Source organism: Puma concolor, chromosome E2 (genome assembly GCF_028749965.1).
Source record: "Puma concolor isolate L17-30 chromosome E2, mPumCon1.1.hap2, whole genome shotgun sequence".
Lineage (NCBI taxonomy): Eukaryota > Metazoa > Chordata > Mammalia > Carnivora > Felidae > Puma > Puma concolor.
The window spans coordinates 40,087,162-40,112,866 of NC_141681.1; the positions used below are offsets into that span (position 1 = coordinate 40,087,162).

The 25,705-nt window shown below is 35.4% G+C and overlaps 1 protein-coding gene across 2 annotated transcripts in view; it reads left to right on the forward strand.

Moving 5' to 3' along the window:
* The window catches only part of URI1 (URI1 prefoldin like chaperone), a 101,595-nt gene that overhangs the window by 51,412 nt on the left and 24,478 nt on the right, over positions 1 to 25,705 (forward strand). For both annotated transcript variants that reach the window (XM_086689544.1, XM_025914778.2), the window contains 2 exons: positions 9,650 to 9,728; positions 10,788 to 10,923. In XM_086689544.1, coding sequence (XP_086545670.1) covers positions 9,650 to 9,728; positions 10,788 to 10,923 — 215 coding nt within the window. The remainder of the gene's footprint in view (positions 1 to 9,649; positions 9,729 to 10,787; positions 10,924 to 25,705) is intronic.

Below are 25,705 nucleotides of genomic sequence, written 5' to 3' on the forward strand. Positions count from 1 at the left end.
CTGTGGATGTACATATTGGGCTTGACTTACCTGTTTTGTCCTTCTGCTACTCTTGTTTGGGCTCACTTGTGTGGTTGCAGCCTTTTGGTGGCTGCGTCAGCTGAGTTGTCCAAAATGGCCTCACCCATAGGCCACAAGTTTGGCGGCTAGTGCTGGTTGTTAGCTGGGCCTCTCTCTCCACGTGCTCTTCTATCTGGTTCACTTTACATGGTGATCTCAGGGCAGCAAGAATGGAAGCTGCCAGGCCATATCCCGTTGGTCAAAGGAACTCACAGTCAGCCTGGATTCAGAAGGTGGGAAATAGGCTCCAGTTGTTGGGAGGAGTGAAGAATTTATGGTTATTTTTAATGCATCATAGGTATTTACTTGTATTGAATATGTCCCACAAGAAAAAAGTTCCATTACTTGTGTTGACTTGTGAGAATTTAATGAAATATGGCATGTGATGCCTGGCACATACATACACATCATATGTCTGTTAGGCATTGTTTGTAACCATAAATTGGATGCATATGAATTGTGAACACTTCACTGTCATGCTTCCTTTAAATCATGTTAAGAGAGTTTTAAGTAGTAAAGATACCTACAAAATTACTTGAAGCAGACTTAAATGAAAATACAGAAAAGGCATTTTATGTTGTTCAAATATTTAATTTTGGAAAGAATAGATTTAAATATGGGCATACAAATGCTGAAACACTTGAGCATGTGAATTTTATTTATTTTATTTTTAAATTTTTATATAAACTCCAGTTAGCTAACATACAGTGTGATAGTTTCAGGTGTACAGTCTAGTGATTCAACACTTACGTGTGACACCCAGTGCTCATCATAAGAATTTTGAGAGAGGGATTCTAAAGCAAATACTTGGTATTTGTTATTTTTTTCAAAGGAAAAACTACTGTTGGGTAACTAGTTTCTGGTACGGTCTATAGTCAAAGTATATAGTGGGAAATAACCAGAAAGCATACCTAAATAGTTAAAAACACAGATGAAGATTTGTTTTTTGTTTTTGTTTTTTTTGGGATTCCTCTTTCGAGTCAGGCGGTGTGGATGGATGGATGTGTATATCTATCTCTGTCTGAGGTTTTTAGGGATTCTTTGCCCCACAGAAGCACCGAGCTGTTTCATAACAGTGCTATGTAGTCTGTGGTATATTTCTCATGAATTACCTGAAACAGTGCTTTCCTGACTTGACTTCGTCTACTTATATAAAACTTGTTTTATTTTATTATGCGTAATCTGTGAAATACTGATTTGCATGCATTTAAAACTTTAAATTTATTCATGGTGATGACTTCATTTTTCAGTGTCAGGTAAATTTCAAAACCATGTTTTTCATAGTTCCCATTTTACTGACCAAAAGTTTTTAGTCACTATTTTGTATAGGGCCTTCTCTTTGGGTTTTTTCATTTTCATGTGTCTTCCCTACTCCCATCCTCACCCCCGGTAGAGCAGGGAGCAACTTCCAAACTTCTGAAGATTTTCCGTGCTTCTGTTGTTGGAATCTCTGTAGTTATTTAACAAAGTGTCCTTAGGGACAAGGGACAGAGGGAGGAATCATATATAGTAATCCCTTTCTTGGCCACTCTTAAGTTCCTGCATAGTTTTGTTTTTCTGTTTTTTGTTTTTTTAATGGTATGGTACCTTAGTACTGAATGTGGGACGTTAAGTAAGTTTTGGAATTTCTGCATGTGATGTTTCAAAACAAATTAAGTTGCAAAAAAAAAGATTCAAATTGAATGTTTTTTTTTTATTAAATTTTTTTTTTAAGTTTATTTTTGAGAGAGAGCGACAGAGCATGAGCAGGAAAGGGGCAGAGAGAGGGAGACACAGAATCTGAAGCAGGCTCTAGGCTCCAGGCTCCAGGCTCTGAGCTGTCAGCACAGAGCTCAACGCAGGGCTTGAACCCACCAGCTGTGAGATCATGGCCTGAGCTGAAGTCAGATGCTCAACCGACTGAGCCACTCAGCCACCCCCAAATTGAATGTATAAGGATGATATTTTCATTTAAAAAAAAAATTTTTTTTTTTTTTTAACGTTTATTTATTTTTGAGACAGAGAGAGACAGAGCATGATCAGGGGAGGGGCACAGAGACAGGGAGACACAGAATCCAAAGCAGGCTCCAGGCTCTGAGCTGTCAGCACAGAGCCTGACACGGGGCTTGAACTCACAGACCGCGAGATCATGACCTGAGCCGAAGTTGGCCGCTTAACCGACTGAGCCACCCAGGCACCCCTAGGGTGATATTTTTAAAAGCAGAATCTGAATTAGGTTTTTAATTTTTTGTCCTGAGTATAAAATGAATACACATATATAGAAAGGTTGAAATAAGAATAGAATAATGATAAATTTACTCATAATTCTAAAGAGAAACTAATTCTCCCTTTTTAAAACATTTTGTTTTATTTGCTTCAGCTTCTTAATTCTGTATGTGTATTTATGTCACCAAGGTCAAACTGTAAATGCTTTTGTTTTTTAAAAAAGTTAATGGTTTTTAAATTGCTGTTAGAATTTGTTACTTCTAGTAGTCCCCTAGCCTTTGTATCATTTTTGTAAGAGCCACAGTAGTTTAATGCTTGATGGTTTTCTGAAAATAAAATGGAAAATAATGCATTATAGAGGATTTTTTTTATAGGGGAGTTGTTTTTTTTTTTTTTTTTTTTAAATAAAAGGGAATTTTTTAAGGGATTTTACAAAAATCCCTAAGTACATCTTGTCATTTATAACATAGTCTTTGATTATGTATTATTCACAGTGTTCATATATACATTATTTGGCTCACAGTTTCCCACATCACCTTAAATCTGGTGACTCTGATTGATGCTACATCTCAATTTGATTTGGCATACATAATGACTTTTCAAAATCCTCTTCTTAACTGTATTGTTTGACAGCTACATCTCCTTGCGTTTTGAGGTTTTTCATTTTCTATTCATGTTAATTTATTTTTTTATAAGACAATATACAATAAAACTTTTAAGCACTGAAGAGTACCATGTGGGGATAAAGGTGTGAATATGACAACAACAGTGCTCGACCAAGAGGCGGAGCACTCAGTGATAATCCAGAGTCTTGTTCCTTTTTGAGGTACAAAAGTCTAAATTCTGATACACTAAAGATACTTGAGGGTGACTAAGGAAAATGTAGGCGGTAAAAAAATTGAGGCATGAGTACAGTTTAATATTTTTACTAATTTATATTGAACTTGACTACATTGGCAGTGGTTTTCTTGTTTTTATTTAAATTAACTGAGTTAAAGATACTTTTGAGAATTTTACATATTTAAAAACAGGATTGCTCTTTTTTTCTGTTACAAGACCTCTTAAAAAAATTATGACCTCAAGGGATTTATGAGTGGCTTCTACTGAAATTATATGCAGATTATAGGGCCTTTTATTCTATCAGGAAAGAATCTAGTAGGGTTTTTTAATCATTTTATTTTATTTTTAAATTTTTTTTAATGTTTATTTTTGAGAGAGCATGCACTTGTGTGCACAAACAGGGGAGGGGCAGAGAGAAAGGGAGACACAGACTCCAGGCTCTGAGCTGTCAGCACAGAGCCCAACACCGGATTTGAACTCATGGACCGCGAGATCATGACCTGAGTCAAAGTCGGACGCTCAACTGACTGAGCCACCCAGGCGCCCCAAGAATCTAGTGTTTTTATCAGTTTCTCATAGGTATCAGTGACCTTAAATGGCTGTGAACCACTGCTCTAGGAAAACAACATACAAAAAGTTTTCTTTTTTCTGAAATATACTTTAGAAATAAAGCATAGAAAGTTGAAAACAAAATGACAAAACCTATAAATTAGAATCCAGAATGGCACAAACATTCAGAGCTTAAGTGAGTTATAAAACTTGTAGCTAAATTCATCTTTTCTGAAAGGCTTTTTTCTGATTTGGTACAGAAATATGTATCAGTTGTAAAAAACTTGGAAAATAAACAAAATTAAAATTATCTATACTCATCACCCAAAGCTAACTGAACCAGGAAGCACTTTGGGGCATTTCTTTCACACTTAGAGTGATGTGTTTTTGTGTAATTTTTAAATGTTCTTCACATTTGCATCTCATTTTATTCTTAGAGTGAAAGAACACTAATGAATGAAGAAACAGGTACCCATGATAACTGACAAGTCTGAAGTCACATGTACATGTTTGTTGGTAGAACACTCGAAACAATTTCCTTAGTCCCAGCTTTGCTGTGTATAATCCATTGTACTCTGTTGTCTTATTGTTGAGACGTTAAATTGAGGAAATCTAGCAGAATGTTAGCTGCATCTGTCTCTCTTGGATAATTTTCTTTTGTTAACTTTAGAAAAATTAGAAGTATTTATATTTAGGTTCATTTATGTATCTGTTTCTAATAAAGTTTTTTGATGGATTCATAAGTATAAAGAACATGGAATATTTCATCAGTGTCTTCTGGTAGCATAAATTTCCTAGGTATAAAGAGTTGAGAAAAAGGAGTATGCCACCATATTGCCTGAATTTTGTTGTAGATTTCATTTAATGGTATTTTGCCTTAACCATTTAAAAAAAAGTAATAGAAATTTAACACAGATACATTTTAATCTTTTTTTTTTTTAATTTTTTTTTTTTCAACATTTACTTATTTTTGGGACAGAGAGAGACAGAGCATGAACGGGGGAGGGGCAGAGAGAGAGGGAGACACAGAATCGGAAACAGGCTCCAGGCTCTGAGCCATCAGCCCAGAGCCTGACGCGGGGCTCGAACTCACGGACCGCGAGATCGTGACCTGGCTGAAGTCGGACGCTTAACCGACTGCGCCACCCAGGCGCCCTGATACATTTTAATCTTTAATGTGTCTCCCTTCTCACCCAAATTGTAGATCCTTTACAATGTAAATCCTCCTTTCAAGAATGTTTTCATTGTTTAATATAACCTTAACAATTTATTTAGACTTTTTAAGAGAATACTTTGAAAAAAAATCATTATCATTCCTTTCTTTAGTAATAAGAAGACTTTCCTCTTTACCTGTATATAATCTGTGCCTATATTTTCTTAATTTTAGAGATAAAAGCCCAGGCATCCATCAAGCTAGTGGGTTTTTAACAAAGAAACAATGCAAAGAAATAAAACAAGGCGTGTTATATTTGAGTGATGATCCCTGCAGCATATGGCATAAGGCTTGGTAGCAGAGGAGAAACTCAATAAATGGTGAAATGAATTAAAACAAAGATTTTCTTGAATTCTTAACAGGAAGTTCTAATGTGGGTATGATGGACTAAAAATCATTTCTAAATAAGATTAGTTACTTAGATTCCAGAATCTTTGGGTTTTATAATTTCTTAAATTAAAAACTTAAAATAACTCTGTCCCAGATTAATCCAGATATTAGTATGAATGTAAAGCCCTTTTCCTCCCCCCCCCCCCCCCCCCCATAATCATTTGATGTTTCCTGCTTTTTATGTTTAGGACATTAAGTAAAGGAGAGAGAATGGAGATTTAAAAAAACCCAAAAAACCCTACAGGCTTAATGTCACTATTTCTGCCTATTCCAGCTTACTACTTTTAGTTGAAAATTAGCAAAATCTTATTTCAATCAGTTATTTAAATTTTATTTCCTTTTTTATTATATAAAGATGAATGTTGGTTTGGAGACTTTCTTCTTCCCTCAAACAAGGAATATAGAACTTTTTTTCTTTACAAAGACTTGTCAGTTGCATTTAAGAAGAAGATTAAAAATATGGACTCACTCTCATATTCCCTCCATCTCCTTTTTAATATTTTATTATGAAAATCTTCAAACATACAGAAAAGTTGAAAGAATTGTGTAGGTGAACCTTGATCATATACCTATCCTTATCTCAAGCCGTTAATCCCTTTTTCCCTGATGCATTTCAAAGTAAGTCAGTGTACTTCACCTGTAAATACTTGAGCATTCACATCATTTAACTTGCTCTCATACTTTTCACAGTTTTTTGAAAATAAGGTGTTTCTTATGGGATTTATCCTGATTCATCCTTAAGGTTAAAGCTAATTTGTAGTTGTGCTATGTCCTTCTTTGCTTCTGCTTTTTAAAACAAAAGGTGCTTTTCAAGGCGTATAGTACATGCTTAGCAAGATTCAGAAGAAGATTATAAAGTTTCTTACATATGACTTAGTGCAGTGCTTTAGTTCTTATTTAACTTTTTGAAAGATTTTTAGGTGGGGCGCCTAGGTGGCTCGGTCGGTTAAGCGTCCGACTTCGGCTCAGGTCATGATCTCACGGTCCGTGAGTTCTAGCCCCGCGTCGGGCTCTGTGCTGACCTCTCAGAGCCTGGAGCCTGTTTCAGATTCTGTGTCTCCCTCTCTCTCTGCCCCTCCCCTGTTCATGCTGTGTCTCTGTCTCAAACATAAATAAACGTTAAAAAAAAATAAAAAGATTTTTAGGTAATCTCTATACCCAACATGGGGCTTGAATTTACATGGGATCAAGAGTCACATGCTCTACTGACTGAACCAGCCAGGCACCCTGAATTCGTATTTTCTATAAGGAAAATTGCAGGAGGATATCTGTTGTAAATTAAATCTTCTTTATTAGATAACTTTTAAAAGTTAAGAATCGAAGCCTGAACCTAATCTGTAAGTATCAGATATGATGAAGACCTCCAGGTCTATATATTATAAGTAAGTAGGCTTGAGTGGTTTATCCCTGATGATATCTGTGTTTTATTTCCATTTGAAAAAAAAAATTAAGCAATTCCCTCTTCTGAATACATATTTAAATATGACTACAGTGTCTAAAAAGTATGTGTTTCTAAGTAGTAAAATAGAAAAAACAAACTCTTCAAATTTTGGTGCAAATAAAGATCCCCTACTTAACCTTCTGTAACACAATAGTTCTTAGATTCATTCTTGTATTTTCTGCTGCATAGGCTTTATGATCTTTAATGGGATTATTTAATCCCTATTAGAGGGACTATTTGTAGAATAGACAAACTCTTTGACCAAAGTGCTTGATCCTGGATATTTCTACTAGTGGGACCTTTAGAGAAAGAGTTTCTCAAGCCATAATTTCTCTCAGGGACACTGCTTGTCTCCTACTTGCCTTCCTTCAGAAAATAATTCTGCATGGGCTGCATTTTAAATTTTTTCTTTTCTTTTTGTTTTTGTTTTTGTATTTTTAGAAAACAACTCTGAATTTATAAATAGCAACTCTGATCTTAAACTGTTCTCCAGTATATCCACAGCTTTGTTCTAGAGAGAATCAGTGATACGTTTAAAACTGAACATACTTGATTTGGAATATTGACATGGATCTCGTCAGTGGTTCAATCTACTATTCTTTTAATATACAAAAGAGATGTTTTAGGGAGTCTCCTTTTTCCAGGTGTAGTTACTAAAATAAAACATATTGAGTGCTAACTTTAGTTTTTTTAATCTTATATATTTATTTTTATTTGTTTTTATTTTTATTTACTTTTTTTATTTTTATTTTTATTTATTTAAAATTTTTTAGAAAAACATTTTACTTATTTTTGAGAAGCAAGAGAGCACAAGAGTGAGCGTTGTGCGGGAGGAGCAGAGAGAGAGGGAGACAACAGAATTTAAAGGAGGCTCCAGGCTGCATTGAGTTGTCAGCACAGACTGACGTGGGACTCGAACCCACCACATGAGATCATGACCTGAGTTGACGTCAGATGCTCAACCGACTGAGCCACTCAGGCGCCCCTAATACTAGCTTTTTAGCAGTCGCAGAAACATTTAGACGTCTAAGCTGATGTATAGTCCTTGAGCATTTGCTGAATTACTTATCTAAAACATACAAACTGTTAGTGTTTGTTAGATTTAATAATGAGTGTTTACTATGTGCAGGTATTGTACCAAATCAGTTCTTTATAGACAGTATCCCATTTATTGCTCACACCAACCCTATCTCCAGAAGCCCCCTGAATGGTAACATTTAGCTCTACTGTACTTCAAGAAGTCCTGCTCTTTGTATCAAGTTGAATGAATTTAACACAATGGAATTTTACCTTAGTGGGTAATAGTCTTTCTTGAAAATTTTTAAATTGGTGTTTTTTGATAGCTCATGAAGGATATTAGATACTCAACATAGATGTTATTGCTAAACCCTTTTTCTCTCTCTTGAACCTGAGAGATAGTTAGGCATTATTCAGGTTTTTACCACTGAAGATGTTAAGACTAGGGTTAGTCTTAACTGGAGCTGGATTCACCCCCTAGCCTGACTTCAAAGCCAAGCTCTTTCTGGTATGTAGCCCTGGGCATGAAGCCTTTTTAAATCATTTTATTTTTATAAAACTTATCCAGAAGGATGATTTTTTTCCCCCTTAAACAAATAAAGACATTTTATGTTTATAAAATATTTTGAGGGAACATTTTACAAAAGTACTTGAACACTAGAAAATAAAAAAGCTCATGTGAAAGAATGTAGGTCAGAAGACCTAGGATAAATTCATTGCTTGCTGCTCTTTGGATCAAGGCAATCTGATTTCTCTTAAATTGTGGTTTTCCCATCTTCCTTCTACTTTTTTTGAATAAGGAAAATGTTGATGAGTGACATTTACTACAGGAATATTTTTAGGATGAATAACATAGTATATAAGTGAAATTCCTTGATATTTTTCAGACCAAATAATTTTTATTAATTATGCTTCTCTTGCTTTATGGGCACGGAGGAGTAAACTGAAATCAATTCCAGGATGTTTTTAGAGCAGTCATTTTTATTATCTGGAGAGCGATTATCTGTGTTGCAATTTATTCTAATTTCAGTTTGGCAATATCTACATGTTTTTAAAAATTACTTGCTGAATTGGTGAGTTTTTGTTATTTTTTTGTAAGTTGAAAACACCCCTTTGCTTTAAAATTTTGCTGTGCACACACTTGGTTTAGCCTGCAGCCTATACTCGCAAAGAACCCTTTGAAAACCTAATTTTCAGAGAAGGTTTGAAAACAGGCATCTGCATGAAGGACTGTTCATTTCCAACAGGTATAAGAACTGGGGTCATAATGTGGAAACATATGACCATCTCTGCTCCTATATCTTTTGGTTGTTTGAAATTAATTTATTAGGTAGCTCTGTCTTGGTATACCTGAAACAGGTTCCAAAGCCACATTTGTATTACCTCTACCTAGTGTTTTCTAGCTCCTGGTTGATTCTCCCTCACCTTAATCACATTAGTATGAATAACTGAAGGGTTATTACACAGTTTTCAGCTTTAAGGTTTCAGAGGACTGAAGCATCTGGTCGAATTTTGGGTTTATGCTTTCTGCTCTGCAGCCAGAGCTTATTTCCTCAAGTTTTATTAAATCCCTTCTTCCTTCATTGTAAGTCCCTCTTTTCTCTAAACATCAGGCCCTTCCTCAGTAGTATCTCCTTTATTTACATATTTTATTTAGTTCAGATGATCTTCTACCTTACGAAACACTAATTCTCAAGACGCGTGTTCTAGTTCTAAAACCAAAGTCCTTGAAAGGCTTAATTCTTTGATAACTGTATGGTTGAATAATGCCACTGCTAAGCTTGGTAAACATAGGATTTTAAAATTAAAAAATACTTTAATATTTAAATTGCTAAAATTGGGTTTTTGATTAGTTTGTCTTTTGATACGTAGTCTACTCGAGGAATTGTTAATTTGTGTGTTCATTTAGTATCTGCTATTTTTTTCATCAACAGGAAGAAGGTAGATAATGACTATAATGCCCTTCAAGAAAGACTCAGTACCTTGCCTGATAAATTGTCTTATAATATCATGGTATGTTTGGTGTGTTGCTTTTAAAGTAGTATGCTGTTTCTTATAAAGATACTATGTAAAGTAAGATGTTTCTTTGCTTTATGTATATTGATTCACAAATTGACAAGCTAATAGTATCTGAAGTAACTACCATAGCAAGAGAAGTTGTTTTACTTTAAAACAATCCACTAATTGTTGTAATAGTTGGTATTTACTTTTTTTCTTTTTTTTTCAGATTTATATTAAATTATCACATTTTGGTAACACAAATGGCATAAATGTTAGAACAAAATTTGACAGATTTGGTATGCAAATTTACTTGTGTTAGAAAACTGTAATTAAGACAGAAATATGGCACTTAGTCGTTTCCTGGTAGCCAGAGCAGGAATAGACCATAATGTTGTATAATTCACAGAATTACATCCTAGAACATTGATTTTTTTATAAAAAGGTACTGCTGATTTTTGTCTGAGTGATCTTCGTATTGACATAGTGATCTATTTGTGAGCCCTGGATTAGATTCTTTCATTGCATGAATTTTCTTTTTCATGAAGACTTTGTTCTTAATTGCACTAGCCCAAATGTTTTGTAAATGTATTGTTCTTTATTATACTAGCCCAATTATTTTGTAAAATTTGTAGATTCATTAAAGCTATTTGTTAATTCCAGCTTTGTTTAAAAATGGTTATTTTATTAGAAATAATTTTCAGTTTTTTTAATCAAAGGTATTCTTTATTAACTTAATATTTCATTATTAGTTTGCTTTCATTTAGATTTATGAATGAACACAAAGTATAAACATTCAGAGACAGTGCTAATTTCTCTGAAAGCTTATGTAAATGTGCAGATTGCTTTTCTTGTTTTAACATTGATTTATTAAACTAAAGCAATTTTGTATATGTTTTCCTAGTGTAACTTTAATGTTAAATTTCTATGAAGTTGACATTTTTTCTTAGTGTCAGCACAGAGCTTTTTAAAGCTAAGTGTGTCATAAAATGTATTTTTTAGTGTTTTTAATTTTTTTGCCTCCCTTCCTCTCTCCCACATCCATCCCCCCCCCCCCTCCCCTTTCAACAATAGGTACCATTTGGCCCCTTTGCCTTCATGCCAGGAAAACTTGTCCATACTAATGAAGTCACCGTTTTACTTGGGGACAATTGGTTTGCAAAGTGCTCAGCAAAGCAGGCTGTGGGCTTAGTCGAGCATCGGAAAGAACGTATGTACCAGTTACAAATGATGTATCCTTGCTGGATGTTTATTCACAAAGTGCCAAGCTGATACTAAAAGTATTGTTCATGATGTATTAGTCCAGACTATTTGTGATTCCGTTGAACTGTAGGTAGTTTGAGTAGAACCAACATTTGAGAATGTAAGCTGGAGAATGGAACATCTGAGTTGGAAAACCCACCCACATTAGTATGTTTTCAGAAATTACAAAGTATAAAAGTTGTTAATATGTGGTTTTATGAGTAGAAGTTGGGAAGACATAAGATTTGGGGTCATTTTACATTTTATAATTTGTTTCAGGTGCTTCCATAAACTTACTTTTGCTTTTAATTCTTTAGTACACAGAAGGAATTTCCTTTTCTTGTTGAACTAAGAGAGATACCTATTAGCAAAAGTAGAAACAATTTTTAAACATGCTTTTTGGTTTAGAAGAAGTCATATTTTCATCTTACAGAGGAGTCCAGGTGTGGAGAAGTTGCTACCCAAAACAGGGCCCTTGTACTTGTTCAATGATTTGAGGCCTCTGCCTCATTTTACTGAGGTGGTTCTTTAAGTTTTGTTTATCTGTGATACTGTTTGTTGGTGTATACATATGCACATATACATGTTGTAATTGGATGGGTTTGGCTTCAGTTCTAGCGTAGTTGCATTTTAAAATTAGATTTATTTAGGGGCGCCTGGGTGGCGCAGTCGGTTAAGCGTCCGACTTCAGCCAGGTCACGATCTCACCGTCTGTGAGTTCGAGCCCCGCGTCGGGCTCTGGGCTGATGGCTCAGAGCCTGGAGCCTGTTTCTGATTCTGTGTCTCCCTCTCTCTCTGCCCCTCCCCCGTTCATGCTCTGTCTCTCTCTGTCCCAAAAATAAATAAACGTTGAAAAAAAAAAATTTAAAATTAGATTTATTTAATATCTATGTTTTTATTTCTATAAAGCTTAAATTGATAGTATAATATCACCCCTACCTGCTTTTTAACCTTCTAGTTAAATGTGTGTTTGAAAATAAATTTTTGAGGATTCTTCTGTATAAATGAGGTCATATAGATAAAAAGCGGCTGAGTTTTCTAAAGCTGAAATTATTTCTCTTATACATTTGAGTGGGTACTAGTTAGAGAACTCATTTACTCAGTGAAATTGTGGGATCTATATTTGGATACTCTAATTGCAAATCAACTCCTATAAGTTTATAATTGATAACATATTTTGATCTTTTGTGACACTAATCAGAATCTTATTGTTAGGCCTGTATATAATTTCTAGCAATGGTAATTCTTTTGGCATTACTTCATGAAAATAAGTCATGTACATTAGAGGAAAAAGAATGAGCATAATTCTTTCTTAAAGGCCTTCCTTAGTGGGGAAAGCATTCTTATTTACTAGGGTGGCTCTGCTGATATGAAATCAGTTCATAGTCTGTTGAATGTTGTTCATTTTGATTATCATATGGATATTTCAGCAAAGAAATCTTTAGAAATCAGTTATGACTTCATATATTAATGAGAGAATGCTTCTAGTAGAATAGAGCTCTAGAATAGAGAAGCATGTTTTGGTAAATCATTTTCCATTGTTAAAAATGTTTTTGGGAAATGACCAAACATGACTTTTGGGATCAGTGTTGATAAAAAATAATTTTCAGAATACATACCTATACATTACATTTGAGAACCTATTATAAATTATGAAAAGTTGTTTTCTGCACACAGTTTTATACTCATTTTAATAACTAAAGAAAATGTTTAGATATATTGTGATATCTAACATTTATTAAGAAAAGATACTTTATTTTTCTTATGGAAGAAGAAATATAACAAATTAAACACACAGTCACCTACCTCACTGTTGACAGAGTAATTGGAGAAGGTGGAGGGAGGTCTGCATGTTTCAAAAGTAGTCAAAATTAAGGACAAGAATGAACTTACAAAAGGATTCAGAGGAGGTGTCTCTAAAGGAGATGATCTTTAAGAGTGGCCCATTCTTTTGTGCTCACATCTTGCATTTTTGCCATTTAACATGAATATGATCAGCTTTTTAAAATTTTTTCAAAAATTTTAAGATTATTAGAGTGAAATTGACTTTTTAGTTTGGTATACTGTTCCGTGAATCATGACATATAAGTCAAGATTTATTTAACCATTGCCACTATCAGAATATAGGATACAGGATACACTAGTCAGGGCAAACTCCCTCATGCTTTCCCTTTGTGGTCACACCCTACCTTTGTAAGACCTGACAATCACAATCTGTATCTATTACTATTAATTTTACCTTTTCCAGAATGTTGTAACCTTCTGAGACTGACTTCTTTCACTCACCATAATGCCTCACTTAAGTTGTACTGTGTATGAAAAGGTCATTCTTTTTTCCTGCTCAGTATTTTTCCATTATATTCACGTACCGCAGTTTTTCTGTTCATCCATTAGAGGACATTTGGCTTGCTTTCATTTTCTGGAATTACGAACAGAGCTGACATGAACCTTTGTGCTTTGTGTTACTATTAAATTTCTTTGCTGTTGATAAAACACCTACAAGTTAGATTACTAGGTCATATGGTGAGTGTGTGTTTAGTTTTTAAGAAACTTTCAAGCTCTTTTCCAGAGAAGCTGTATTGTGTAACATTCCCCCAGTCCTAGCAGGTATGAAAGCCCTAGTAGCTTTGTGTCCTCACCAGCATTTGGTGTTATTTTTAAAAATTTAAGCCATTTCAGCAGATGTAAAGCGGTTTTAATTTGTATTTCCCTAATGGCTAATGATGTTGAGCATTGATTCATGTACTTACCTGTCATTTACGTATCGTCTTTGATCTGTTGAAGTCTTTTGCTCATTTTTAAAAGTTTGGTTGTATTTTGTCTTACTCTTGAGTTTTGAGAGTTCTTCATATATTCTGGATACAAGTTGTTGGTTAAATATGTGATTTGCAAATATTTTTCTCAGGATGCATCTTGTCATAACAGTTTATTTCCAGAGCAAAGTTCTTAATTTTGAAATCTAGTTTATTTGTTTCTTTTATGGATGATGTGTTTGGTGTCATATCTAGAATGCTTTACCTAATCTCAGTTCATGAAGATTTTCTGTTTTCTTCGATAAAATGTTTATAGTTGAACATTTTATACTTGCATCTGTGACCCATTTTAAGTTAATTTCCGTACAAGGTGTGAGGTTCAAGTCTCAATATTTTTACGTATGGATGTCCAGTTGTTCTAATGTCATTTGTTGCAAATCCTTTCTTCATTCAGTTGCCTTTGTACTTTTGTCAAAAGTGAATTAGTAGTCCACATCACAAAAGGATACCATTTCATCCCAACTAGAATAAGCTGTAATTAAAAAGACAGACAATAACTTGTATTAGAGAGGATATGGAAAACTCAAACCTCATATGTTGCTGGTGGGAATGTAAATTGGTGTAGCCACTTTGGAAAACAGTTTGGAATTTTTCATAAAGTTAAACATTGAGTTTAGCATATAGTTCCTTTCCACACCTAGGCAGTATACCCAAGAGAAAGTAAAAACATGTGTCTGCACCGAAACTTGTACATGAATATTAGTAGCATTATTCGTAATAGCCAAAAAGTGTAAACAACCTAAATGTCTGTCACCTAGTGAATAGATAAATGTGAATGTTGTTTGGCAAGAAAAAGAAATATGCCTTGAAAACAATATGGTAAATGAAAAAAGCTACAAAAGACTACATATTATATGATTCCGCTTATATGAAATATGTAGAATAGGCAGTGTATAAAACAAAAACTCTATTAGTGGTTACTTAGGGCTAGGAAGGTATGGGGGAAATTGGAGAGAGACTTCATTTCTTTGAAAAGGTTATGTTTGGAGATGGCACAAAATTTAAAGGATTTCTTTGAAAAATAAGTATCCCTTCTCCTGTCCCTTAGCATCCATTTGGTCAACTTGGAGACATTACTGTTATCAGGATCATACCATTTTGTGTGTTTGCATCTAAAGACTTATGCATTCCTAACCCATTATATACACACCTACTGAAATGGTAGCATGTTTTTTTTACATCTTGCTATCTTTGTTAATGGCTGCAGAGCGTTGTATGGGTATGACATAATTTATTTAGCTACTCCTTTTTTGATCATAATGATAAATAATAAGATTATCTCCCACTCAACTGATTTCCCTCCTTTTCCCCCATTCTCCCTCACCTTTTCTCCCTCTATTCCTTCTTTCCATCTGTTTATTGTGGTAAAATGTACATAAAGTTTATCATTTTAGCCATTTTTAAAGGTACAGTTTGGTGGTATTAAGTGTATTTATGGTGGTTGTTTAACCATAATCACTATCCATCTCAAGAACTTTTTCATTTTCCCAAACTGAAACTCTGTATTATAAACAATAACTCCTCATTCCTCCCTCCCAAGTAGCACCCGGTAAGCAATATTCTACTTTTTCTGTCTGTGAAATTTGTTTATTCTAGATACCTGATATAAATAGAATCATAATATTTGTCTTTTAGTGACTAGCTCATTTCACTGAGCATAATGTTTTTAGGATTCATCCATGTTGTAGAATGCATCAGAATTTCCTTCCTTTTTAAGGTTGAATTATATTCTATTGTATATATATATACATTTTGTTTATCTGTTCTTATGTCAGTGGTCACATGGGTTGTTTTTACCTTTCGGCTGTTGTGAACATGGGTATAAAAAATATCTGTTCAATTCTCTGCTTTTGACTGAGGTATATATTCAAAAATGGAATTGCTAGGTTGTATGGTAATTCTATTTTTTTTGATTCAATAATTTTAATGTTCATTCTTGATATTAAAAATTAAATAGGACTAGATAGACATTTCCTTAGCCTGATATATATTTATATATCTCAGCCAAGAAGACTGCTTGCCAAATGGCTTGCCAAATGACAAGCACTCCCAATAAAGAACATGGCAAAAACTTCCATTTTTACTAAAATTATCTAACATAGGTCTGAAGGCACTAGTCAATAATTCTGAATAAGAAGAATCATCAGGGGACTTGAGCAGTCACAGAAAATCTTACTATAAAGCTATTGTAATTAAGAAATATATAGACACTGGAACAGAATAGAGAACACAGAGGAATCCACACATGTATGTAAATCTGAAAAAAGACAAATGCCATTGCAGGTCAAGAGATAAAGAATAGCTTGTTCAATAAATGCTACCAAGTAGGACTGCCAGGTAGAATACAGGATGCTCAGTTAAATTTAATTTTCAGATAAACAACAAATAATTTTTTAGTATGCATGTCCAAAATATTGCATGGGACATACTTATACTAAAACATTATTCATTTTTATCTGAAATTCAAACTAAACTGGTTATTTTATGTATTTTTTTGTTTGCTAAAATCTGGCAACTCTAGTGCCAGGCCAGTGTTACTCATGTGGACAAAAGTTAAAATGGATTTCTATCTCATTTTCTGAGATAATTCTTTTTTTTTTTTTTTTTCTTTTTTCCACATGGTAGGAGTTTAATCTTATTTTTTTATTCTGTTTAATTTATTTTTTAAATTTACATCCAAGTTAGCGTATAGTGCAACAATGATTTCAGGAGTAGATTCCTTAATGTCCCTTAACCATTTAGCCCACCCCCCCGCCCACAACTCCTCGAATAACCACGTTTGTTCTCCATATTTAAGAGTCTCTTATGTTTTGTCCCCCTCCCTGTTTTTATATTATTTTTGCTTCCCTTCCCTTATGTCCATCTGTTTTGTCTCTTAAAGTCCTTATATGAATGAAGTCATATGATATTTGTCTTTCTCTGACTAATCTCGCTTAGCATACTACCCTCTAGTTGGATTCACGTAGTTGCAAATGGCAAGATTTCATTCTTTTTGATTGCCGAGTAATACTCCATTGTACATATATACCATGTCATCTTTATCCATTCATCCATCTATGGACATTTGGGCTCTTTCCATACTCTGGCTATTGTTGATAATGCTGCTATAAACATTGGGGTGCATGTGTTCCTTCGAAACAGCACACCTGTATCTCTTGGATAAATACCTAGTAGTGCAATTGCTGGGTCGTAAGGTAGTTCTATTTTTAATTTTTTTGAGGAACCTCCATATCCAGAGTGGCTGCACCAGTTTGCATTCCCACCAGCAGTGCAAAAGATCCTCTTTCTCCGCATCCTTGCCAATGTCTGTTGTTGCCTGAGTTGTTAATGTTAGCCATTCTGACAGGTGTGAGGTGGTATCTCATTGTGGTTTTGATTTGTATTTCCCTGATGATGAGTGAGGTTGAGCATTTTTTCATGTGTCGTTGGCCATCTGGATATCTTATTTTCAGAAGTGTCTATTCATGTCTTTTGCCCATTTCTTCACTGGATTATTTGTTTTTTGGGTGTTGAGTTTGATAAGTTCTTTATAGATTTTGGAGACTAACCCTTTATCTGATATGTCATTTGCAGATATCTTCTCCCATTCTGTCAGTTGCCTTTTAGTTTTGCTGATTGTTTCCTTTACTGTGTAGAAGCTTTTTATTTTGGTGAGGTCCCAATAGTTCATTTTTGCTTTTGTTTCCCTTGTCTCTGGAGATGTGTTAAGTAAACAGTTGCTGCAGCCAAGGTCAAGAGCATTTTGCCTGCTTTCTCCTTGAGGATTTTGATGGCTTCCTGTCTTACATTGAGGTCTTTCATCCATTTGAGTTTATTTTTGTGTATGGTGTAAGTAAGTGGTCCAGGTTCATTTTTCTACATGTCGTTATCCAGTTTTCCCAGCACCAGTTGCTGAAGAGACTGTCTTTATTCCATTGGATATTCTTTCCTGCTTTGTCAAAGATTAGTTGGCCATACATTTGTGGGTCCACTTCTGGGTTCTCTATTCTGGTCCATTGATCTAAGTGTCTGTTTTTGTGCCAGTACCATCCTGTCTAGAGGATTATAGCTTTGTAAAAAAAAATTTTTTAATGTTGTATTTATTGTTGAGGAAGAGCCAGAGACAGAGCATGAGTGAGGGAGGGGCAGAGAGAGAAGTGGGACACAAAATCTGAAGCAGACTCCAGGCTCTGAGCTGTCAGCACAGAGCCCAACGTGGGGCTTGAACTCACAAGTGGTGAGATCATGACCTGAGCTGAAGTCAGACACTTAACTGACTGAGCCACCCAGGCACCCCTGATGATTACAGCTTTGTAATACAGCTTGAAGTTCAGGATCCTGATGCCTCCAGCTTTGGTTTTCTTTTTCAAGATTGATTTGGCTATTCGGGGTCTTTTCTGGTTCCATACAAATTTTAGGGATTGTTTGTTCTAGCTCTGTGAAGAGCTGGTGTTATTTTGATAGGTATTGCATTGAATATGTAGATTGCTTTGGGTAGTATTGACATTTTAACAATATTTGTCCTTCTGTCCAGGAGCATGGAATATTTTCCTTTTTTTGGTGTGTCTTCAATTTCTTTCATAAGCTTTCTATAGTTTTCAGTGTTTTGGTTAGATTTATTCCTAGGTATTTTATGTTTTTTGGGACAGTTGTAATTTGGGATCGATTCCTTGATATCTTTTTCTGTTGCTTCATTGTCAATGTGTAGGAATGCAACCAATTTCTGTACATTGATTTTATATCCTACAACTTTGCTGAATTCATGGATCAGTTCTAGCAGTTTTTGGTGGAATCTTTTGGGTTTTCCATATAGAGTATCCTGCCATCTATGAAGAGTGAAAGTTTGGCCTCCTCCTGGCCGATTTGGATGCCTTTTATTTCTTTGTGTTGTCTGATTGCTGAGGCTGAGACTTCCAATACTGTGTTGAGTAACTGTGGCGAAAGTGGACATCCCTGTCTTGTTCCTGACCTTAGAGGGAGCTTTCAGTTTTTCCCCATTGAGGATGATGTTAGAGTTGGGTCTTTCATATATGGCTTTTATAATCTTGAGGTACAATCCTTCTATCCCTACTTTCTGGAGGGTTTTTATCAAGAAAGGATGCTGTATTTTGTCAAATGTTTTCTCTGCATCTATTGAGAAGGTCATGGTTCTTGTCCTTTCTTTTATTGATGTGTGAATCATATTAATTGTTTTGCAAATATTGAACCAGCCCTGCATCCCAGGTATAAATCCCACTTGGTCGTGGTGAATAATTTTTTTAATGTATTGTTGGATCTGGTTGGCTGATACCTTTTGAGGATTTTTGCATCCATGTTCATCAGGGAAATTGGTCTGTAGTTCCCCTTTTTAGTGGGGTCTCTGGTTTTGGAATCAAGGTAATGCTGGCCTCATAGAAAGAGTTTGGAAGTTTTCCTTTCATTTATGTTTTTTGGAACAGCTTCAAGAGAATAGGTGTTAACTCTTCCTTAAATGTTTGGTAGAATTCCCCTGGAAAGCCATCTGGCCCTGGACTCCTGTTTTTTGGGAGATTTTTGATTACTAATTCTAATTCTTTACTGGTTATGGGTCTGTTCGAATTTTTTCTTTCTTCCTGTTTCAGTTTTGGTAGTGTATATGTTTCTAAAAATTTGTCCAGTTCTTCCAGATTGCCCATTTTATTGGCATATAATTGCTCATAATATTCTCTTATTATCGTTTTTATTTCTGCTGTGCTGGTTGTGATCACTCCTCTTTCATTCTTGATTTTATTTATTTGGGTCCTTTCCTTTTTCTTTTTGATCATACTGGCTAGTGGTTTATCAGTTTTGTTAATTCAACCAGCTTCTGGTTTCATTGATCTGTTTTACTGTTTTTTTTTTGTTTGTTTCAATAGCATTGATTTCTGCTCTAATCTTTATTATTTCCTGTTTTCTGCTGTTTTGGGGTTTTATTTGCTGTTCTTTTTCCAGCTCTTTAAGGTGTAGGGTTAGGTTGTATATCTGAGACCTTTCTTCCTTTTTTAGGAAGGCCTGGATTGCGATATACTTCCCTCTTACGACTGGCCACCTTTGCTGCATCCCAGAGGTTTTGGGCTGTGGTGTTATTATTTTCATTGGTTTCCATGTACTTTCAAATTTCCTCTTTAACTTCCTGGTTAGCCCATTCATTCTTTAGTAGGATGTTCTTTAGTCTCCAAGTATTTGTTATCTTTCCAAATTTTTTCTTCTGGTTGCTTTTGAGTTTCACAGCATTGTGGTTTGAAAATATGCATGGTATGATCTCTTCTGTACTTGTTGAGGGCTGATTTGTGTCCCAGTATGTGATAGAGATGGAGATGGAGAACGTTCCATGTGCTCTGGAGAAGAATGTATATTCCACTGCTTTAGGGTGAAATGTTCTGAATATTTCTGGTAAGTGCATGTGTTATTCAAAGCCATTGTTTCCTTGTTGATTTTCTGTTTAGATTTGTCCATTGTTGTAAGTGGGGTGTTGAAAGTCCCTTACTATTATGGTATTGTTATCAGTGAATTTCTTTATGTTTGTGATTAATTGATTTGTATATTTGGGTGCCTCCACCTTCGGATCATAAATGTTTATACAATTATTAGGTCTTCTTGGTGGATAGACCCCTTACTTATGATATAATGCCCTTCATCTCTTGTTACAGTCTTTAGTCTATAAGTATGGCTACTCCGGCTTTCTTTTGTTGACCATTAGCATTATAGATGGTTCTCCATCCCCTTACTTTCAATCTGAAGGTGTCTTTAGATCTAAAGTGAGTCTTTTGTAAACAGCATATAGATGGATCTTGTTTTCTTATCCATTCTGTTACCCTATGTCTTTTGATTGGAGCATTGACATTTAAGAGTGTGTACTGAAAGATATGAATTTATTGCCATTATGTTGCTCGTAGAGTTGGAATTTCTGGTGTTGTTCTTTGGTCCTTTCTAGTCTTTGTTGCTTTTGGTCTTCTGTATGTATGTATGTATGTATGTATGTATGCATGCATGTATGTATGTTTTCTCCCCTCAGAGAGTCCCCCTTAAAGTTTCTTGCAGGACTGGTTTAGTGGTCACAAACTCCTTTACTTTTTGTTTGTCTGGGAAACTTTTGATCTCTCCTTCTATTTTCTTTTTTTTTTTTTCTTTTTTTAAAAAAAATTTTTTTTTCAAACGTTTATCTATTTTGGGGACAGAGAGAGACAGAGCATGAACGGGGGAGGGGCAGGGAGGGAGACACAGAATCGGAAACAGCCTCCAGGTTCCGAGCCATCAGCCCAGAGCCTGACGCGGGGCTCGAACTCACGGACCGCGAGATCGTGACCTGGCTGAAGTTGGACGCTTAACCGACTGCGCCACCCAGGCGCCCCTCTCCTTCTATTTTCAATGACAGCCTTGCTGAATAAAGAATTCTTGGCTACATATTTTTCTGATTCAGCACATTGAATATACCCTGCCACTCCCTTTGGCCTGCCAAGTTTCTGTGGATAGGTCTGCTGCAAACCTGATCTGTCTTCCCTTGTAGGTTAAGGACTTTTTTTCCCTTGCTGCTTTCATGATTCTTTCCTTTTTTGTGAATTTGAATATTTTGTGAATTTGACTATGATATGCCTTGTTGACGGTCGGTTTTTGTTGAATCTAATGGGGTTTTTGTTGAATCTAATGGGAGTCCTCTGTGCTTTTGATATGTCTTTCCCCAGGTTAGGAAAGTTTTCTGCTATGATTAACTCACATAACACTCCTATCCCTTTTTCTCTCTCTTCCTCTTCTTGGATCCCTATGATTCTGATGCTGTTTGTTTTTAATGAGTCAATGATTTCTCTGATTTTTAAATCGTGCTCTTTTGCCTTCATCTCCCTCGTTTTTTTCTGCTTCATTATTCTCCATGAATTTATCCTCTATATCGCTGATTCATAGCTCTGCCTTATCCATCCTTGCTGCTGTGGCATCCGTTCAAGATTGCAACTCAGTTACATTTTTTATTTCATTCTGACTAGATTGTACTTCTTTTATCTCCATAGAAAGGGATTCTAATCTATTTTCAACCCCAGCTAGTGTTCTTATTATCATGATTCTAAATTCTGTTTCAGACATCTTGCTTGTATCTGGGTTGATTCAGTCCCTGGCTGTCATTTCTTCCTGCTCTTTCTTTTGGGGTGAATTCCTTTGTTTTGTCATTTTGAAGGAAGAAAAGGAATTAATGAGGTAAAAAAAAAAATTAAAATAAAAAAATTAAAAACAACACACACACATACAAAAGAATCTAATAAATGGTGCTAGATCCTAAGTGTGTTTTGGTCTGGTTGTTGAAAGGAACTTGATAGATTAGGGAAAAAAGGGGGAAAAAAAGGAAAATGTTTGAAAATTTGAAAAAATGAGTACAGTGAAATAGAATAAAATGAAATTAAGGAAGTAAAATAGAATTTTAAAAATTTACAAAAAAGTAAAAAATACAGTAAAAAAATTAATATTTTTAATAAAAATTGAAGATAAAAATAAATTTTTTCTTTCTGTATTCAAAAAAAGAAATGAAATGAAAAAGAGGAAAAAAAAAAGAAAGTTGAATAGATGGACCAGCGAAGAGTTTGAAATATGATTGAAATTACATTGTTTTCTCCTGGAAGTCAAACTGAAAAGCAGTTTATAGTCTGTAAACTAAGCTGGTGGAGAGACTTGTGTTCCTTAACAGTGAGGTTGGCCCAGTTGGGTGTGGCTTAGTGTAAGGGCTCTATTCTCCACTAGATGGCGCTGCTGCTTAGCTTACTGGGGTGGATTGTTGTGGCACTTGTAGGTGTGTATGTGCATACATGGGAGGAGTGAAAATGGCGTCACCCAGCTACCCAGTCTCTAGTATCAGAACTCTGTTCTTCCCGATCAGCAATTGCACACCTGTCCTTTGTCTCCGGCTTCCGTCCACTCCCTGCTTTTACACTGTCCGTGACCAAGCTGTCAGGTTGCCAGGCGGCACCTCCCTCCTGAGTTTTATCTCAGATGCAGCTGTGTTTCCCAATCCCTCACTTCCTAGGGACTGAGACTTTGTCCCACTCAGAACTTCTGGGGGAGGTTTCACTGAGCAATGGCTGGGTTCCGGCCACACCCAGGAACATTTAGGGACCAGGCTGCTGCCGATGCCCAGAGACTGCGGCTGGCTGCCAGCCCACCCCAGAAAATGTTCACACGATTGTGTAGCAGGAGTGTTTCAGGGATTATGGAAAATCTCAGCACACATCTGGTACCAGGCCTCACCCTTAACGATCTTGTTCTAGTACCAGCGAATTTAGTTGTTCTCTGGCATCTGCTGGCACCGTTGACTGTGGGGGTCCACACAGCTTCAACCAAATGCCCTCCCAGCAGGGGAACCGTCTGTCCCCTGTGACCCGAGGACCCCGGACCTCACTCTGCTCCTGGAGATTTGCCCTTCCCACAAGAGCACTGCCGGATATTGAGCTGTGGAGTTTCCAACTCTGTGCTCCCCGTTTTTATAGAGTCTTAGTGAAATCTAAACCCTCTCCTTTCTGCCTTTTTAGTTCAGTCCCTGCATCTGTTTCCACTTTTCCACTTTCTCTCTAGCTGCTTTTGTGGAGAGGGGTGCTTTTCCCCTACTCTCTTTGCAAGCAAAAACAGCTCCCTGCCCTCTGTGGCTTCTCTGTCCCCCAGTTCACCTCTCCGCGCCACGTACCTGCTGAGTTCTTTGGTTCAGGTTGTACGGATTGTTGTGTTAATCCTCTAATCAGTTTTCTAGGTGTGCAGGATGGGTTAGTGTTGATTTGGGTGTATTTCATGGATGTGAGACACAAAAAAAACTTCCATGCTGTTCCCTGGTAATTCTGTTTTTTACAGAGCCACCATATTATCTTCCACAGTTGTTGAGCCATTTTACATTACTGCAGTGTACAAAAGGATCCAGTTTTTCCACATTCTTGCCAACTCTTTGATTTCTTTGATTATAACCATCCTAATGGTTTGATTTGCATTTCTCTAATGACTAAAGATGTTTGTTGAGTATTTTTTGTGTGCTTATTGGCCATTTGTAGAAAAATCTTTGGAGAGATGTCAATTCAAGTCCTTTGCCCATTTTTAAATTGGGTTGTCTTGTTGAGTTATAAGAGTTCTTTATATATTCTGAATAGTAGTCCCTTATCAGATATATGATTTATCAGATATATATTTTCTCATTCTGTGGTTTGCCTTTTCAATATATTGATGATGTCCTTTGATGCACAAAAGTTTTAGATTTTGATGAAGTCCAGTTTGTCTATTTTTTTCCTTTTGTTGCTTTTACTTTTAGTGTCCTTTCCAAGAAATCATTGCCAAATCTAATGTCATGGAGCTTTCCTCCTATGTTTTCTTCTAAGAATTTCATAGTTTCAGCTCCTCATTTTAGGTCTTTCATCCATTTTCAGTTAATTTTTGTTTATTGTGTAAAGTAAAGGTCCAAGTTCATTGTTTTGCATGTGGCTATCCAGTTTTCCCAATAGCATTTGTTGAAAAGACTGTCTTTACCCCCATTGAATGGTTTGGCCCTGTTGAAAATTGTTTGGAAATACATGAGGATTTATTTCCAGGTTCTCTATCCTATTTTATGATTTATATGTTTGTCTTAATGCCAGTACTATATTGTTTTGATTTCTCTACCTTTGTAGAAAGTTTTAAAATCAAGAAGTATGATCTTTGATCTTTTTAAAGACTGTTTTGACTATTCAGGGTTTCTCAAGATTGTGCATGAATTTTGGGGAGGAATTCTTCTGTTTCTGCAAAAATGTTGGGATTTTGATAGGGATCGCATTGAATTTGTAGATTGCTTTGGGTAAAATGACATCTTAACAATATTAAGCCCTGTAATCCGTGAACACAGGATGTCTTTCCATTATTTGTGTCTTCCTTAAATATGTTCTTTCAGCAACATATTTGTAATTTTTAATGTATAAGTCTTGTGCCTTCTAGGCTAAACTTATTACTAAATATCTTTTTAATGCTATCGTAAATGGAAATTATTTTCCTAATTTCCTTTTTAGATTGTTCATTGCTAGTGTACAGAAATGCAACTTATTTTTGAGTGTTAATTTTGTATTCTGCAACTTTGCTGAATTTATTAGTTTTTTAACAGAGTGTATGCGTGTGTGTGTGTGTGTGTGTGTGTGTGTGTGTGTGTGTGTGTTTGTAATGTTTTGGGTTTCCTACATATAATATCATATCTGTCAACAGGGATAATTTTACATATTCTTTTCCAATTTGGATGCTTTTTATTTCTTTTTCTTGCCTAATTGCTCTTACTAGAACTTTTAGTACTGTGTAGATACAATAGTAGGCATCCTCATCTTGTTCCTGATCTTTGGGGAAAAATTTTCAGTCTTTCACTTGAATATCTTGTCAATTTGGGTTTTTCATATATGACTCTTATTATGTTTAGGAAGGTACCTTCTATTTCTAGTTTCTTGAGTGTTTTGTATTGTGAAGTAGTGTTGGATTTTGTCAAAGGCTTTCTCTGCATCAGTTCAGTTTCAGGTGTACAACATAAAGGTTTGACTTACACATGTTGTGAGATGATTACCCCAATAAACTTTAGTTAACATCTATCTCCTCATGTACATATATTAAAAATAAATAGACAAAAAAATATTTTTTATTACTTGTAATGACAACTCTTAGGATTTACTGTCTTAACAACTTTCATATATATCATATAGCAGTGGTAATTTTAGTTATATATTACATTCCTAGTTTATTTCTCTTATAACTAGAAATTTGTGCATTTGGACCACCTTCCTCCAATTCCCCCAGCCCCCTATTTGTTGGCATTTTGTTGAGGAATTTTTGCATGTCTACTCATAAGGGATATTAGCCTGTAGTTTTCTTTCAATGTCTTCGGTTGGCTTCACAGAATGTGTTCTTTCCTCTTCAGTATTTTGGAAGAGTTTGAGAATTGATGTCATTTTTTCCTTGAATGCTTGATGGAATTAATCTATGAGGCCATCTGTT